At 39.4% G+C, this 19,051-nt stretch overlaps 1 protein-coding gene across 1 annotated transcript in view; it reads left to right on the top strand.

Annotated features, from left to right (window-relative positions):
- The first annotated feature begins 358 nt into the window (after positions 1-358).
- clvs2 (clavesin 2) overlaps positions 359-19,051 on the top strand; it is a 35,357-nt gene continuing 16,664 nt past the window's right edge. The window contains exons 1-2 of the mRNA XM_044169037.1: positions 359-3,191; positions 6,681-6,855. Of these exons, the coding sequence (XP_044024972.1) occupies positions 2,803-3,191; positions 6,681-6,855 (564 nt within the window). The 5' untranslated portion in view covers positions 359-2,802. The remainder of the gene's footprint in view (positions 3,192-6,680; positions 6,856-19,051) is intronic.

Below are 19,051 nucleotides of genomic sequence, written 5' to 3'. Positions count from 1 at the left end.
TTCTGCTGCTGCAACACCTGAATTTCCCCTCTGGGGATCAATGAAGGCTCATCTCATCTTATCTAACAAGGCAGGAAAGACGAGAAGGGCCACTGTCTGCAGGACATCTTCAATGTGGCCAAAAACAGAGCAGCCCATTTTGACTATATTGATTTAGCAGACAGCAGTAAAGGTAACTGAGCTGCATGCAAAGCTCACCACTCAGCCATGTGCAGTGACACAGTCAGCCAGAAGAGAGATAAGTAGGCAGATACAATAGAAATTAATTCAGAACGTTTAAGTGCAGCTGTCTGGTCACCACTGAGCAGGTGCCACCCCCCTCCACCCCTCTCTCCATCCATCCATTCATCCACTTTATCTGGGTTTCTTTGATTATTGCAGCTATACTTCATTTGACTAGCTGTTAGCAGCTCTGTAATAAATCCTCATAGTAGGTATGCCCTGTTTACTGTGTGAATTATGATCTAACTGAGTGGATTCACTGTGACGGTGGACAGAAAATGCCCCTCCTCTTTCACTTATTGTAATCCCTCCTTCAATTCTTTTGTCACTTTATCCCTCCATCTCCCTCCAGAGGCAGACTTTACTATCGTGCAAAAGCGACACCCGCCTGGGATCACCAACAGACAAGGACCCCAAAGGTATATGCTAAAAAAATTATTTTTAAAAAAAAAAGCTTAATGTGCAGAGACAATTTAAGGAAGGTTAATGAGGCAGTTGATGGTAGACATTCTTATAAAAGTTTATGCAACAAATATTCTATGCATGTATTATGTGAGAAGGCAAAGAGAGAAGAAGAAAAAGATCAGGAAAGCAGAACTCAAAGAGTCACATCTTTTTTCTCCACAGCTGATTCTGCTGCGTAAGAACAGCCTGCTCTTAGCACTCATGCTGCTGCTATATATATTCATTGTAAAATTAATAAACTCCTTTCTCCTTTGTGATAGTGACAAAATGGTTTTACACTTAAGCCAACATCATTCTTTTCTCATGTTGACTATGAGACAGAACACAGAAGCACAACTTTTAACAACAGCAAGCAGGTGCAGTCAGTATTTTTATGTATTGAAACGACCCAGAAAGCAATGATTTAATGATCTGTAGGCCAAAACACATATATAAAGGTTTTTACGCATCTAGGTTGTTGTTTCAACAGCATTTAAATGCTTTTCAATGCAGGCCCATAGCTAACAATGGGGAAAATATCTTTAGCATTTATTCTGGGGATTTTTTTGACCAATGAAGGAGTTTACGTTCTAAATATAAATTACATGTGAAGGAGTTTAAATTAGGTTTTTGATGGGGCAATCAGTGTTACAACCTTTAACCTTTAGTCTTTTAACCCCAGTGTGTCACAAGTACACAATGAAATAAAGTAAGTAAAAATGGTTGTATCCTAGACATCTAAAAAACGTGTATTTCCTTACTTACAGATGAAATACCAGAACGGTAGCAACAAATACACCAAAAAATCTAAAACTCTGTAGCATGCAATTGAACCTGCAAACATATGGTGCTTTAAGGAAAATTAGGAAAAGAAAAGGGTGATGCTGAGGCCCCTAATTTTGCCTCAGGCCTCCAGTCCACCCCCAGCTTCATCCCTCCCTGTTTGTTTGAGTTGCCTGCACGCCTCTCTCCTCCCTTCAGCATCCTTCTCCCTCCCTTCATCCATTCTCCCCTTCTCCACTTTCATTTTTTGGCCCTCTACAGCTATTCTCCATCTTTCTGCTACTTTGCCCTCTCTCCCTGCATCCTTTCTTTTTTTCATATCTGTTGCCTTTTCATCTTACACTCCACCCCTTCCTCCCACCGGTGGCGCCCATACACCGACCAGAGCACAGACTCGCTTGTTGTCAGTCACTTTCCTAGTGAACAGACGGCAGCAGCAGCAACAGCAGCAGCAGCAGGAGGAGCGGAGACGGTAATCCCCCCAAGTCCACCCCACCCCTTTCCAAAACCCAGAAACCGGTGGTGGGAGGGGAACAAAACCTCGCGGGACACCTGTGCTGCTGGATTCCCTATCTGGTGCTTTATGAAACATGATTTAAGATCTAAATTCACGCCCAAATTGTGGATGATGATGATGATGATGATGATGGGAAGCAGTGATGATTAAGACGGGGATGTAGACGCGGAAACAAGCGGCCAAATCTGCCTAGATTGACGGAGCGGTCGGTGGCGCCACCAGCAGCAGCACCAGCAGCAACATCAGTCGGTCGGCTGGTGGAGATGCGTTGTGAAGGCGGAGGGTTGATGGTGATGATGATGATATAGCAGGTGCTGCAGGCTCGTGCCGCATTGCCTGGCCGCCGCGAGCGACGCCTGGCAGACGGTGATGCTGTCTTCGTCATTGTGCCACAGAAAGAGAGAGAAAGAGGGGAGAGGCTTTGACATGGAGGGAAGCGGCTGTTTGTCGGCTCTGAGCTGAGGCCGCCCGGATCAGCAGCTTGGATGTACCGTCTGAAGCCTGGAGGGCCGGAGTCATGATCTACATGGTGGGAAAATTACAATAAAGTTGAATTCTTGAAGGTGGAATTGAAATGTTTCTGTGCGTAAAAGTGAACGGCCCATATGTTGATAATGCATCATAGGATCATCATAGCACCAGCGTCTGTGCCAGTTCAGGGTGGATTACGTCTACAGAGCAGCAGGCCTCCATCTGAAGTCACCTTCTGATCAGGAAACCATAAAGAAAACCATTTAATATACTTCACCCTGTTGCTGGAGGTAACAATTGATTCTGTTGTTTCTCTGGAAGCTGGTGCGGTGTGGTCCCGCTTGGAGGGACAGCTGTTGCAAAAGATGACTCACTTACAGGCTGGCCTCTCTCCAGAGACCCTAGAGAAGGCCAAGGTGGAGCTGAAAGAAAACCCGGAGACTTTACACCAGGACATCCAGGACGTCCGGGACATGATCATCACCCGGCCGGACATCGGTTTCCTCAGGACAGACGACGCGTTTATCCTCAGATTCCTCCGGGCGAGGAAATTCAACCACTTCGAGGCGTTTCGGCTGCTGGCACAGTATTTTGAGTACCGACAGCAAAACCTGGACATGTTCAAGAACCTGAAAGCCACGGACCCAGGCATCAAGCAGGCCCTGAAGGACGGTTTCCCCGGCGTGCTGTCCAACCTGGACAGATACGGCAGGAAAATATTGGTCCTGTTCGCAGCCAACTGGGACCAGAGCAGGTAATACAGAGGCAGAGGGTTGGGGCTGGTGGTGATGGGGCTGTAAAGTCTATGTTTAGGTTATCTGATCAGACATCAGACTGATCAGACATACAAAGAGAAACAGGACACAAAGAATAGAGGAGAGTAGGTGTCTTAAAATCCATTATAATTAAGTGGAGTCTGGTTTGTGGAGCTGTCCATTCAGCACCACAAAATCATGGTTTATCAGAAAACTCCAGGAAACCAACTCATATTTCTTCTTTAATCAGTTATAGAAAAAATACACTACATTTATGTTTAAGTATGTGGACACCCAAACATAGCAGCCTAATCTGCTGGTATTAGCAGCCTCCACTCTGCTGCTTTCAGGCTTTCCACCAGATTGTTGAACCTGGCTGCTGGGATTTGCTCCCATTCAGCCACAAAAGTATTAGTGAGGTCCAACACAGATGTTGGGAAATAAGGTCTGGCGCCAGTTTAGTTCCAGTTCCAGTTCCAGTTCATCCCAAAGGTGTTGAATGAGGTCAGGGCTCTGTGGAGGGCAGTCAAGTTCTTCACCACCAAGTACATTTTATTTACATAGCCCAAAATCACAAAATGTGCCTCAAATGGCTTTACAATCTAAACAACATACGACGCCCTCTATCCTTAGATTCTCAGTTCAGATAAAGAAAACCTTCCAAAAATATCCTTTACAGTGGAAAAAAGGAAGAAATCTTATGAAGAGCAAAAGAGGAGAAATCTGTCTTCCAGATGGTCAGACATGCCATAGATGTTATTGTACAAAGTCGACTAAAAGAACAATAGTAAAATGACACTATGGACAAACAGGATGACAATATTAAAACCGTGTCTTTATGGACCAGGCTTTGTGCAAGGGGGGGCATTATCATGTTGAAACAGAAAACTGTTGCCACGAAGCTGGACACACTACAGTCTAAAATATCATCGCATGGTGTTGCATTAAGATTTTTCTCGGAAGAGGTACAGCCCAAACGATGAAAAACAGCCCCAGACCAGAGGTGTGTGGACAGGTTACAGCATGTCCACATACTTTTGGCCATATAGTGTACTTATTTACAAGTGAACCTCCTGCATTTAATATTTTATGTCAAGTAAAAGTACAGAAGTATTAGCACTAAAATGTCCTTAGGTCTGACTAATTCATATTGTTTTGAGTAGTTGAGTAGTAGTGTTTCCCAATATCTTTACCTTATAACCCTTGAAAATGAAGCATTGTCCACCCATCACGTTATATATGTCAATGACTTGTAAGTAGTTCCTCCAAAGAATGATTTTCCCTCTTATCATTGTTTTATTTTTTTTTAAAAAATTAGAGGCCAGAGGAGTTTAAAAGTATCCAGATTCACAAAAAACAAGCACACATTGGAGAAAAATCTGGAAAAAACCCATTAATTTGTGTAGCAGGAGTGTGTTCTGTCTTCTCTCCTACCCTGTAAATCAGCTCCAGACCCCTCAGATTTATCCTGAGACCCCTTGGCAGGGCCCTGACCACCAGGTTGGGAACCACTGATTGAACTGTTGCTCGTCATGTTGAGGGGAAAAAATCTAATTTTAATTCCAGCTGTTAAAAGGTTCAGTGTTTCCTTCTAAAATAAAGTGGAGTGAATGCAAGTTACTTTAGTTCATAATCTTCATCGGCTTCATAACTTTTAGTTGTGAGTTCACAAGTTTGTAATTTAAAATCATGTCTTGAAATGACATTTCATCAAAGATATACTAAACCGACACCCTTCAACTGGAGATACAAGATGAACCATTCATTCAGATAGTCCGCTGCTGATGCTTTTCTCTCTCATGAGTGACTGTTCAGTCTGCAGTGACTGGGTCACGCTCAGTATCTTATAGCACCTTATAGTATAAGGTTAAAGGTTAAAGGGCCAGGACATGATGTCATTTGGCTTTAATAAGGCATCAGGCCTGGTTAGTGTTTGTGTAACCAGAGTTTATAGAGATGTTGACCTTTTCTCACCTCATAATTCAATTCAGAAACATCAGATTATCCAAATAAAGTGTTATTGGGCCTGATAATAGTGTTGAATTAATTTGACTGTATATCTGATTTTAAAAAATAGGGTAAAAAAAACTCATAATGGAGCCGTATAGCTCTATCATGATTCTTCTAGAAAATGTAGTCTAACACAAACTACAGTAGACTCCATTCCATACAACAAAATCATTATGTAACAGGGAACAATGTGCCATGAGGTGCAGAGAGTCTGCACATTTTAATTCCAGTGATGATAAGATCATGTGAATTTTGTGATTAATTTCTCTTCTCTGAACATGAATCAATCTGCAAAAATCATTCGGTCGTTTCATGTTGTGCTTGTCATTCAAATATATAAGATATAGCTGCAGTACACTCAGCTTGTGCTTGCAGTTGTTCAGAGTTATGTCTGTTCAGCTGCAAATTTAATAAAAGAATATTTATTATCTCTAGAAGGAGGCAAAATGTTTCTTGATAAAGAATCAGAGGAAAATGAAGAGGGAGACAAGATAATGAGGGTAACAGCAAACATGACTGTTGAATAGGACAGCGAAGTATCCGAAGCATCAGCTGGATGAAAACCCACTGAGGCAAATAGCGTGACTAGCAGCACCAGCAACCACACGGTCACTGCTGAAAGCAATTATACAATAACATGCAACAAAAACATCCAGCAGATGCAGTTTAGCTTTTCAACAATCATCTTGTGACACACTAACAACTGACTCTAAAGACCTCATTATTAATTCAAGAATAAATTACACTGAAAGGAAGGTTATCAGTGAGAAACTAGACTAGTCAGCTCTTTCAATGAGATCTATGATGAGAGCAATTTATGATCCTTGTCTAGTGCTGCAACTAATCTTTATTTTTATAATTGATTAAACTTCATTAATCGATCAGTCCATGAAATGTCAAAAAATGACTCAGCCCAAGTTGGTGTCTCCGTAATGCTTGTTTTGTCCAACCAAAACTCCAAATGTTTTCAATTTAAAATTATATACGACAGAAAAAAACAGCCAATTTTCTCATTTGAGAAGCTGTAGCTTGGACAATTTCTCTTGAAAAGTCACTGAAACATTTAATCAAGTATCAAAATAGTTGCTGATTATTTTTATAGCTCAACCAATACTGCTTTTGAGGCAGATATCGATATTTGAGAGTATGAAAAATCAGTTACAATATATTGGCTGGTAGTAAATTTAACCTCATAACATAAACAAACAATCTTGATACGGATACATATATTTTTTTTATTGCGACCCAGTTACATGCTGAGTAAGACATTTTACAGTGTACAATTCATTTGTCAGCGCTCTCTGGTGGACAAACTATGTAATGGTGACATGAGTTTGGCATTTCTGTGCTGCAATCTCTTCTTACTTATCAGCCTGCGTATACGCCGATACGATATATCTGCAATAATAATTTCAAATTTTGCCTTAATGTTTTCTCCAGTTCGCTGTCAAATAAAAATAATGTTCCATTTTTCTCAGATACACATTTGTGGACATACTGAGGGCTATCCTGCTGTCGCTGGAATCTATGATAGAAGATCCGGAGCTGCAGGTCAACGGCTTCATCCTGATCATCGACTGGAGTAACTTCACCTTCAAGCAGGCGTCCAAACTGACTCCGAGCATGCTGCGCCTGGCCATCGAGGGGCTACAGGTCAGACGCTTACCTGTCAGAAAGCTTTGTTAATGTTGGTATGGTTGATTAGTAGTTGGGTATGCAAATTGTCAGACTTCAGCATCCTAAGGCATTAGTGTTGTTGTTTTTTAACCACGACCGTGATCTTTCCCAAACTCTTACCAGGTAGTTTTAGTTGCCTAAACTTTACCAGAACTCAACCATAAAGGTGGCAGATCAGAGACATGCAACCTGTTTTGTCATTTAGGTATGAGGATTTATTGGATTCTGACATTTTATTGACTGAAATGTAAATAAATGAAAATACAATAGAAAGATTAAGTGACATTGAAAATAAATGTTAATTGCAGCTCTACACTAGCATCTAGAAATCCACAGTTTTGTCCCTCAGCAAAGTATTTTATGTTTCCTGTCAGAGGGAAATGCTAAATATTACCTTGCTTGAGTCTAAAGTGCTATTTTTCATTTGACAGTGGCAGAACAAACCTCCAGCTCCTTTCCCATCACCCTCTCTGCAGTCAAAATGTTCCACTTAAGAACAAGTCAAGCACCGTGTTAAAGCTGTGAGCTTGTTTAAAAAGCAATGGAAGAGAATAATGACATTTCCATTTTGATTACACACTGCTGGGTGGGTTTTTTCCGTGGCTCGTTTGGCAGATAGATGATGCAAAAAAAAGGGATTTTTGGTGGTTGTCAGTTTTGGTTTTCTTTACTTCTCACTTTCTCTAATGAGAGTTGGTATTCCAGTTTCTCTCGTGTGGCATATAGAAAACAGAGAAATGAGATGTGACAGAGCTCAGTGGATTTGTATCTGTGTATTGGGGAGTTTTCATGGCATGAAAACGCATTAGTGCTCTCAGTCATCAGGACACCTTTAACGTCATTATTGAAATGAGTTACAGGAGAAAAGGCTCACAGGCAGAGTGTACAGCTGTCCTCTGGTAACCATCCAAACCCAAGAGGAAATGTGTTGCCTGTTTTGTTTGTGTGTGTGTGTGTGTGTGTGTGTGGATGTGGGGGGGATGTTATTGCTTTCTCAACATCCTTGTGAATCATCTGCCAATTTGTGTTGGGCTCCATTAGTCAAAGTGAAATCTAAGGGGAAGTGTTTCTGGAGGGAAGTGTTGAGTAAGACGCAGCGAGGTCTAAAAGATTATCTGATGTGCTTGTGATGGATGCCAAACTGTCAAAGTTGCTTTCCTTGAATTTTACACTAAATTCAATCCTATATTTTTGTCTTAAAGCTGACAAAATAAGACGAGGAGATCTTATCCCGAGGGTAAAAGGAAATGATTATAATTATTTATATACAGTATTTTATCTTTAACTTTACATTTCAAATAATGTTGTCAAAAAAATGCTAATTATGAATTTGACCTGCTTCAAACCAGTTTATGACTGTGAAGAAGGTTTAACAGTAAAGCTGGATATCAAATCATATTACTTATTTGGTGCTTATGTCCACAGCGCCAAGTATCAAAAACTGTCAAGTACCTAAAGCTACCATTGAGTGTCTGGTCCAGGGTCATAGGGGCCTCTGAGGACCTTTATTTCAGGGATTGTGGGGGTTTTAGCAACCTGTTACAATGTGTAACTTTCAGTTAAGCCTTTTGTGTGAGTCAGGTGTAGAAATAGGCTTCCAGGGTAACAATCAGTTGGTGGGTTTCTATCCAAATGTAGCGCAAATTTTTACAGAATTTTCGATAAAATCTGTAAAAGAAAATGCGAATTAATGTGCGTTTCCATAGCGTTCTGCGAATATTAGGAGTTGGTTCATCGAGATAAACAGCCGGTGGTGTTCATTTTCCAGTTGGTTGCCATTAAACCATTACAGAAGAAGAGGGTGCAACAAGATGACGTAATTAAAAGAGCTCCAGTCAAACCTAAAACGAAATACAATGTAGAAAACATGATGGAAATATGGCATTTATGTTTCATGTTTTAATTTGAGGAAGGTCACAGTCTCCCTATCGCTGCACACAGATTTGCCGTCTGCCACTGAAATTCGTCTCTTCAGTCACATGCTTCATGTCATCATGGTTTATTCGCTGAGGCTGTTTCCGCTGCACTTTGTCGCACTAACCTTTCCACCTAAACCAAGCGTAAAAACCTTTTTGCGATTTTTTGCGATTTCTTTCACAATTTTGGCGTTTCCACTCAGGTTTTTTTATGTGGAAATTGAAAATGTGCATAAAATCAGGTGAATGGAAATGCACCTAGAGACTACACCAATTCAGATTTTGAAATTTAGGACGTGCGCTGGTCTGGTTAGATTCATAATTTCACTCATTTTATCTGCCAGTTCCCGATTTAAATCAAACGTTTCCAATTATTATTATTTCATTTATGCAAATGTTCTTGTACTGCTGCTTGTTATAAGGTAACATTTAATAGATTCTATACATATCACACAGTCCTACTCAACCTTTTTAAAAGGTACTCTATAGAGTTTGCCAGGACGATTTTTAAAATATTAATCATGTATTACATCTATGTTTGCTAACTAGCGGTCTTCTTCCCCTTGTATATGCGGGCATCCACAATAAAACAAAACAGAGACCCACTGATGAAGCATTGCTCCATAGCTACTAGTGGTCAAATACTCTGCAGGGTACCTTTAACATCCATCCATCAGTCCATTATACATACCCAGTTATCCTCCCTATTTAACAGTAGCATGAAATTGTCAAATTCCTCGATTAGAGGAGCTTATTGTATCTGTTTGTGTTAAAATCATTACTATAAAATATACTTTCATTAACTAATTTGTCCTCTACCCAAGCCCGACCAAGATTTACATAAATATACTTCAACATAAGCAGGATGCTTTGATACTTTTTTCCACCTCCTGCACTTTCTGTAAACATGAGTTTTCTGCAGTGTCAGCATAGAGTTGAAGTGGTTTGTTGGCAAGGGAAAAATCTTTCTCCTTTTTCAGAATGAGGGAACAACTGTAGATGCAAGCCAGTGCATCACTGTGCCGAGTCCATATATAACACATTTCTGGCTCTCCAGACACAGATTAGAGCCTGAATTATTGATGGGAGCTATTAGCTGAGCCCTGAGTCATTCCCAACTGTGCAGCTGCTCACACAAATGGCTGCTCATCATTTGGTGCTGAAAACATAAGAAAGAAGCATAATAGGGTGATTTGATTTGATTTGATTTGACAAATAAAATGCACAAAACACATTACTAAAATCATCGAGGTTATTTTGATGGGAAAACAAATTTACTCTGGGTGACATGTTCCTTCATTACCATGAACACACACACTGTAGTTTATTTTGACTCAATCCACACAGTTTCCAACAAATGCACTATCTTCTCTTGTTTGAATAAGCTAAAAATACTACAGTGCCCAGGTGTTTTAGGAAATTATTTAGCCCTTTTTAAACTTAAACATTATACTTTTTACTTGTTTTAAAGATTTACGTCTTCAGTAGAATCCACTGGACTCAGGGCTGAGAGCCACAGACAGAGTAGGGAAGTCAGAAAGTATTTCAAGACAGACTAACGGATCATTGGTTTTAATCTTGGCAATAAGAAAAATATGGACTAACGCCAATCTCATCCTTAAACAATAGCAAGAAAAATATGACATTAGGTATATATATTACATTTGTTGCATTACTTCTCCCTAAGTAACAACAATTATCTTTATCATCCCTGTTAATAAAAAATAAACTAAAATATAAATAAATAAATTGCAAACACATTCAGTTTGATGGCTGATTTACACTGAACACATCACTCAGTTAACTTCTGTGTGCATCAGCAACTTTATATCTGCTGCTGCTGCTGTCCTTGTTTCTCTTTGTTTCCAAAGATTCTCCATATTGTGCTCTGTGCTGGATTATCTGATGTCTATATGAACTGACAGCAATGTGACAAATAACAATAGCAATTACACTGCAAAAAATCCCTACAAAACATGCAAAATATTCCATTATCTAGAGAAACTTATTAATATCAATCTCAAAACTCTGCCGAAGGGGTAAGCATCATATTTTGTTTAAATTGGCCCAGAAAACTGAGTTCAGCTACATTTTTTATTTAAATATAAGATCATCCAAGTTGTTTTTGACTTGCATAGTTTTATTAAGATTGGTCTAATTCTGAAGATAAGCCAAACCATCTTTCTCTTACTATATATCTTACTATATATTTTGGATTTTTGTGTGACTAACATGCAGTCACACTTGTTTCTTATCATCTGAAAAAAGGATTGAATGTGTAACTGTGACAAATCAGGACGAGTTACCTTGAAATAAGTTTATAATCTAATTCAAACTGTGCTTGACAATATTATTTATCCTCGACAAGGGAAAATCAGACTTAAACGGCCTAAATTAAGATAATATGACATTCTTGAATTGTCTTTTTTGCGATGTGAGATGTCAAAATCCTTTTTGGTTTTTCTATTTATCACTCGGTTTTGCCTGTACTGAATCATCTGCTTGCCTTTCTTTTGTCTCGTCCTCCATGTTAATGCAGCTCAAATTGCCTCAATTGTGATTTACTCTTTGTCATGGCAACTCTGACAATACAAATAGCATGTAGGCCACATGCCTTGGGATCCAAATTTGTAGCACAGTATGCTGTACAGATCACAGCAGAAGCAGGACTGTTCTGTTAGTCTGGATCCCTGCTGGCGGCCCCTAGAGGGTCCAATGGTTAAACCAAATATGCAACAGTTTGTTTGTTTGTTGGTTTTGTTTTGTTGTGTTGTGTCGTGTCGTGTTTTTCTTAGGATTGTTTTTGCCTTTAAGTATATAGTCGGGGTGCACGGTGGCAGAGCGGCTAAAGCTCCTGCCTCCCAATAAGGAGATCGTGGGTTCGTGGGTTCGATTCCCAGACCAACATCACGCAATCTCTCTGGGTGGAGTCTGCATGTCCTCCCCGTGTTACCGTGGGTTCTCTCCGGGTTCTCCGGCTTCCTCCCACCGTCCAAAAGACATGCATGTGTAGGTTAATTGATAACTCTAAATTGCCCGTATTGAATGAATGTGAGAGTGAATGGTTGTCTGTCCTTGTCTGTCCTTGTCTGTGTCTGTGTTAGCCCTGCGACGAGTTGGCCACTGTCCAGGGTGTACCCTGCCTAAGGCCCAAAGTCACTGGGATAGGCTCCAGTCACCCGCGACCCCTAACGGGACCAAGCGGTAGAAAATGGATGGAAGTATATAGTCAAGAGGCAGACAGGAAATATGGAGAGGGAAAGACAGGGAATAACATGCAACAAAGGTCCCTTGCTGGATTTGAACCGGGACGTTGTGGTTTACGTGTTAAGCGTCTGCAACCGTTAAAGAGAATAAACAACATACTGACAATTCTGCTCTTCGAGCGTCAACAGTTATAATGCTAAAATTTGTCTGAGGGTCGTGCTAGCTAAAAAGGGTGTATCAGCATGATAGCATGAATGTGTTCAGCAAATTTCATGACAATATGTCCATTAGATTAAGAGTTATTTTGTGTACAAAAATTGCATTTTGGTGTGCATGTGGCGCTGGAAGAAAACCCTTGGAAATGGAAAGGGTTCATCATCTGGGGAGTGTGAATGCTCTTGGCAAATTTCATGGCCATCAGCTTGATAAATGTTGGTAACTGATTCTTCTAGATTTTGGCTTGATTGTGGCGGTAGAATAAAGCACAGGGAGTCGCCGAAACTCAAAATATTAGGATTCATCCTTTGGGAACCATGAGCCTCAGATGGCTGCAGCGAAGTTCAGTTTTATATCACAGCAGTCAGTCTCAGTCAAGACTTTTAGTCACAACATGTAAAATACTACAGCAATATTTATTCAAACAAGCTCACTACAATTTATAACGGATCTTTTGACAGCAGCCATGTGGGAAATCGGAACTGCTCAAACTGCAGAAAGCCAACCAAAAGTTCTGACATGCCAGGAGTCCAACCGATAGTCCGAGAACCAGAGCATTGATCGTTCAGCTAATCAATCAGGTTATCTGAACTCTTTCAAACTGCACGTCAAACAACAGCTGATCTGGCACAAATTCAGCCCGATTCTAAAATTAGACAGGGGGTGATTTGGGGCTAAAATCTGTCCGAATCCGTATGGGAATCATCCTCTGGGTATCATGAATATCGTTGCCAATTTTTTACACATATGTCCATATGTCTAGTTGTCAAGATACAGTATCCTGCTCTGGACTTAAAGGTCCAGTGTGAAGGATTTAGTGGCATCTAGCAGTGAAATTGCAGTTTGCAACTATTTGAATGCTGCTCACCTCACCCTCCCCATCCAAGCGTGTAGGAGAAACTACTTTTGCGGTGGCCACGAAAAACGTGAATGGCCCTATCTAGAGCCAGTGTTTGGTTTGTCTGTTCTGGGCTACTGTAGAAACATGGCGACCTCCGTGGAAGGGGACCCGCTCCCTCTGTAGATACAAACGGCTCATTCTAAGGTAATGAAAACACAACGATTCTTATTTTCAGGCGATTATACACTAATGAAAACATACTTGTAATTATTATATTCCATTTCTGCCAATAGCTCCTCCTAAATGTTACACACTGGACCTTTAAGTGTTGGACAAACCAAGTGACTGACTGACATTGATATCTTTTTGCTCTGCTGCTAGGAAGGAAAAGTCTGTTCTGGTAGTTTTTTCTTTGCTCACTGGTTTATATCTGAAAACAGCAAGACAAGAAAAGGTCAGTGAGGGACAAATTCAGAATTAGTAGCCAGCTCAACAGAGCTTTGTGTCCTTAACTTGACCCTCTTACTATAGTCTTGCTCTTAATATGCTGTCTGCTTGTGTCGCAGACTGTATTGTCTGGAGTTTGTGTGTGCCTCGTAGATACATTACATACAATACATACAGAACATTACACAACACATACAGCTCCATTTTCCCAGTTGTGTGAAAAGCACTTTTCCACTTACATTTCTTTATGCTCTCATAAAAGAGATTATATTAGGGAGGTGAGACAGTGTGCAGGATGGGATACAAACCCATCCAGTCATAATCCTCCAGGATTACAATGTTACAGAGGGATTAAAGTTTCAAATCTGCAAAACCTTCTTTTGGGTTGTTCTTTTCAAAACAAGTTTGAAAAATTATTTTAAATGGCACTGAAAGTAATGTATAAGAAAATGCTCTGTTAAAATATATTAAGCTTTTACATGAAAAAAGTGTGTCTCCAAAATGTCAACAGTTCAGGGAGAGTTCAAAAAACAACCTCACTTCTATATTATCAAGGCAGAGAAGAAAAAAAGCACACCTAAACATTTAACAATAAATACATTATTAACAGAATAAATAAATATTCCTTTTATAAGAGAAATTTCTTGCTTTCATAGTTTTGGTTTCCTTATGACAGCCACTGGATTAGACTGGACTGGATCTCAGTTGAGTCTCCTTTTTATTTTGCACCATAAGTATATTTTTTACAAGCTCAAAGTTCACAAGTTTGTTTGTAAGGCACATTTCATACAAAAAGGCAATTGAAAGTGCTTTACATAATGCATTTAAAACATTAGAGAAGAAAAACAGCATAAAAACATTCAAATGCAAAGAATAAAAGTCTTTTTGTAATCTTTCAATCAAGAAAATATATTGTCATGTGAAATGGATGTCAAAGGTTTTGTCCACGTCTACAGGGAAAAGTTTTTTTCTTTTTCTTTTTTTAATGAATTTAAAATATTTGTTATGCTTTTATTTTATGTCTGCAGTGTTGTTATTACTCTAAATATACAAGCTGTCTGAACATGCTGGACCTCTTGTGTCGTATGGATGTCTTGTCTCTTGAGGTCAGACATGTGAATCACTGAGTGAATGAGGTGTCCCGAACCTCTGACAGCTAACCAACTGTGCAGCTGCTGACAGCCAGTAGGCTCAACACTGCAGCTTCATGTGTGTAACATGCATTTAAAGCTGCAGTATTTAATGTCTTAATAATGATGTGAACTATCTGTCTGTTAGAAGGATTTGGTGACACATCCACCTTGACACAGGAATCAGTTCATTAGATTTTGGTGGTGATGTGGATCTGGGATTTTGTCCATTAGACAGTTTTTGTAATGTCCTTAATGTTGCATTCAGGTGCTTGTGGGAAAGTCCAATATATGGGACTTCTTACTGGGCTGATGATAGAAGTTATATTCCTTTGCCTTTTGCAAAACAGGATGATAATGAGGTTCAGACTTCATTAAATAATTAAAGCCAAACCAAGTAGCTGCTTAGAGTCATGAACAGCATCAGTCATCACCGTAATGTAAAACAAACCTGACGGCATCACAGTTACATGCATTTATTAGAAGTCTTCACAGGACTCTGTCTGGTATCTGAGAGCCGACCAATCGAATTGAGTCGGTTACGATTTTGTTGTGGCTCTGTGTGTCAATATGTATAATGCCCGAATGAGTGAACTATGAGCTCTGGTGCGTCATGGAAAATATAGTTTTTTGAGGCAGACGGAAAGTGCAAATTGTGAAGCGCAGGAAGTATGTATTGCTGCTCTTTTCGACCCAGGCTGCTTGATGGTGTTCTCTTTCTATTTGGGTCTGTTGGGGTCGGACGCATTTTGGAACAGGTCGAACTATTCTCAGATCGGGTTTGTTTTTACTGAGAAGGAATTCATGCACATCAAATAAAGGTCCAAAACGTGCTGGTCCTAGTGGTTTTGGGTATGGATGCCCCAATTCGACTTCTTCTCTCCCGATAACAATTCCGATACCTACTGTAAACTCAGGGTATCTGCTGATCCGATACCAGTGCTATTTTTTTCCCAAATTTAAAATCTGTATAATTCTACCTTACTGTGTGGAAGTCTTTATCATCATTATTAATTAACATGAGGCTGAAACACTTAAAATTATTTGACAGATCGGGTCAGCACATTCCTAGTTTTAAGCAACAATGAGGAATACTTAATAGTGGCATGGATGTACAGTGGGTCCTGTAATGTGTTGGTGGTCCAACACTTTGGTCCAGAGTGAAATTTCTCTACTGTTATTGGATGGATTGCTAAAACATTTGGTACAGACATTCATGCTCCCCAGAAGATGAATCCCTATGGCTCCCTAGTGATCTCTTGACGTGCCATATTTCATGTTCCTTGGATTGAAAATTTGTTAATCTGATAACAAAAAGTGTGCAAGCTCATTCTTATCTGTTACAACATTTTCTGGGTTACTGACATCTTGACCTTTTCTTAGACCTCCAATTCCATGAGTGTTAAATAAATAAGTAAGAAAGGAACTGATTCAAGTAAAATAGAAAGAGAACGTCAGCCACACGGCCATCTTCCTTTTAAAACTGTAATGGTACAAATGACTCAATATGGAGCATCTATATCATATAGAAAGTAGTGGAGTTCAGACATCCTTTTCACTCTCCTCCTCCTCTCCCTCTGTCCCCTCTGGCCTCCCACCCTTTTCACTTGTGTTTTCTTTACCCTCCCCCCTCTCTCTTAACATCATCATCCTCCCCTTCCCCCGTATCTTTCCCCACTCTCTCTCTCCATTCGGTCACTCCATCATTGTTCACCAGAGACAATGTTAGCAGGGCACTTTGTATGGTGTCAGCTTCTGAAAAACTGCAGCTTGTGATTCATCTTTTTGTTTTAAAATGAACTGAATAATCATACTAAATCAGTATTAAAAGAAATTGACATAACCAGTAATCTTTAATTCCTATAGGAACATAATGCCGTCCAAAATTAAAAGAACCAGTAATAGAAATCATCCAAAAGCCTTTAAAATATCTTTCCTGCTGTTAATTGTTTTTCTCTTGTTGAACCTTAAAGAAGCATCTTCTTCATCAGCGGACAGGTCCATGATACAGTGTGCTTCGTCGTACCCCCCTCCTCTTCTCTCTTCCTCCACCCTCCTTGGCTCCCTCCTGCTACATCCCACCCATGCCACGTTGCCACGGCAACATGTCGGACTGCCGCGCTATCTACTCTGCCCTCTCCTCCAGATGGGCTCCCTTTTGTTGTACGTCTGCCTGTTCGTGTGCGGAGACAGAAACACATTTCTCCATCTCACTCTCTTTTTCTTCTGAGACGCTCACAGGCGGCTGCTCAGTCAGTGAGTGCACCACAAAATACTGTAAATGTATTATGTCTTGTGTTAATGTGTGATGTATAATTAACAGTGCAATGGTCCAGAGAGTAATAAAAATTCACTATATACACGATAGTGTTGCAGAAAATACATACAGAAACAGAGTAAAGAAATTGTTCCTTTCATTTAATTGTTTTTTATCCATTCTGTCTTTCTTTAGTGCTCCTTAATCTTGTGGGTGTTTGTGTTGTTGTTGCTTTTAGTTTTTCTAGCATCCACCATGAGGGTGATATTTTTGGTTATTAATATAAATGTTTTGACAACTATTGGATGGATTGCTAATTTTGCAACCAGCAAGTCAACTTTTTCACTTATCTGGTGAAATGTCTCAACATCAACTTGATCAAAATCTTTTGTAATATAACCAAATTCCTGCAAAACTAATGAAATTCCCATCAGCTGTACCTTTTGTTTAGTGCAAATTAGCAAATGTTAGCACGCTAACACGCTAAACTAAGATGGTAAACCTTGGTAAACATTATACCTGCTACAAATCAGCATTGTCATTGTGAGCACGTTTGCATGCTGAAATTAACATTTAGCTAACATCAGCATGCTTTTCATTTGACATGTTTCTTTCAGCTGATAATATGCAAATGTTGTTTACAGCTTGTTCTGTTGCCCCCAAGGTTAAAAATGTAGTGCTAAAAGGAGGTGATGAATAATCGATTGTGTGATTATTTGATTGACAGAAAATTAATCTACAAATATTTTGAATTATTGATTAATTATTTAAATAATTTATCATGCCAAATTGTCACATTTGACATTGACATTTGAATTGTAATATTATTGGGTTGTGGAGTGTGGGGCAGACAAAACAAACAAGATGTCTCCTTGGTTATTTTTCACAGTTTTCTGATATTTTATACACTAAATGATTAATTGTTTAATCAAACAAACAATTAGCAGATTGATCGATAATCAAAAAAATCATTAGTTGTAGCTGTAGTCAGTTAACTATTTTTTACTGTTAACATTATTTGTATAGATTGTGGATTTTTGAGAAAATGTAAAACAGTGACCATTTCTAAAATACATGGCATTAATTTATTATTCATTTGCCTTTCAACCGGAGTGCGTTTGTCCCCTTAGAGAGCCTAAATATCCACAGATATTTAGACCACATTAACATATACAATAGCAAAGTTCCAGTCAGTGAACTCTCTGTGGATTTACTCTGAATTAGCATCGTTACGTAACATACAGACTGCTCCAGAATAATTGTGCCAACAATGTCTGCAGAAAACACATGAAAGAGATTTTGACCTACTGTATCTTCTCAGGCAGCAGCTTGTGTGTTAAAACATTTTTTAATTCTTTAGAGGTAATCACTTGGAAAATATCACCTCACGTATAAAAAGGAAGCATCTTGGAGCATTAATTAAAATCTACTGAATTATAATCCTCCTCCTTCTCATCATTATCATGTATAATAAATGATGAAAGGTTTTTAAGCACCCTATAATTTGGCTTTTTTTTATCTCAAGCAGTATAATGAAGACAGAAAATTATGCTTTAAAATGAGGAAATGGGTTTACTATTAGTACTATTACTATTTTTTTTCATGAGCAAGTCTATTTCTTCTACCATCAGATTTCCTCCCAGTTTACCTGCTAATAATATCAATCACAGTGATGAAAACATATCAACAGGTAGAGTCTGTAAGCAGGACATGGAGCTGGTTTGTTGTTAATAAGCAGGCTGTTGGCCAGGTTTGTCTTTACAAACACTTCAGTATTGATTTAAAGTGTTTCCCCTCCGATTTTATCTTTTAACTGCAGCTGGAAGAAGGCAGCAGCTGTCTGTCCAAATGCTCTCCCACTTCAATAAAACAAATTCCACAAGGTTTGACTGATATGAGGTTTTGAAGCTGGTTTAAAAACAAGCTGCCAACAGCTGATATTCGCTGCCAATATTGAAGATCTGCTTATTTCAGAATTTTGTTGGTTTGTTGAACGTGTCTTCACCAGAAAACAACAGCATTCGCCATTTGTTCAAACACTTAAAAAGAGCCCTTGTGGTTGTACAAACGATGACTCTCAGAAGTGTGATGTTGTTGTGGTGCCGCAAAAAAGGACCTTGTGGTTGGTCATGTACAAAGTGTCTGACTTTGACACCAG

This window comes from Siniperca chuatsi, linkage group LG16 (genome assembly GCF_020085105.1).
Source record: "Siniperca chuatsi isolate FFG_IHB_CAS linkage group LG16, ASM2008510v1, whole genome shotgun sequence".
Classification (NCBI taxonomy): Eukaryota; Metazoa; Chordata; class Actinopteri; order Centrarchiformes; family Sinipercidae; genus Siniperca; species Siniperca chuatsi.
The sequence above is the reverse complement of the archived record's forward strand: the minus strand, read 5'-3'. Positions and strand labels throughout refer to the sequence as shown.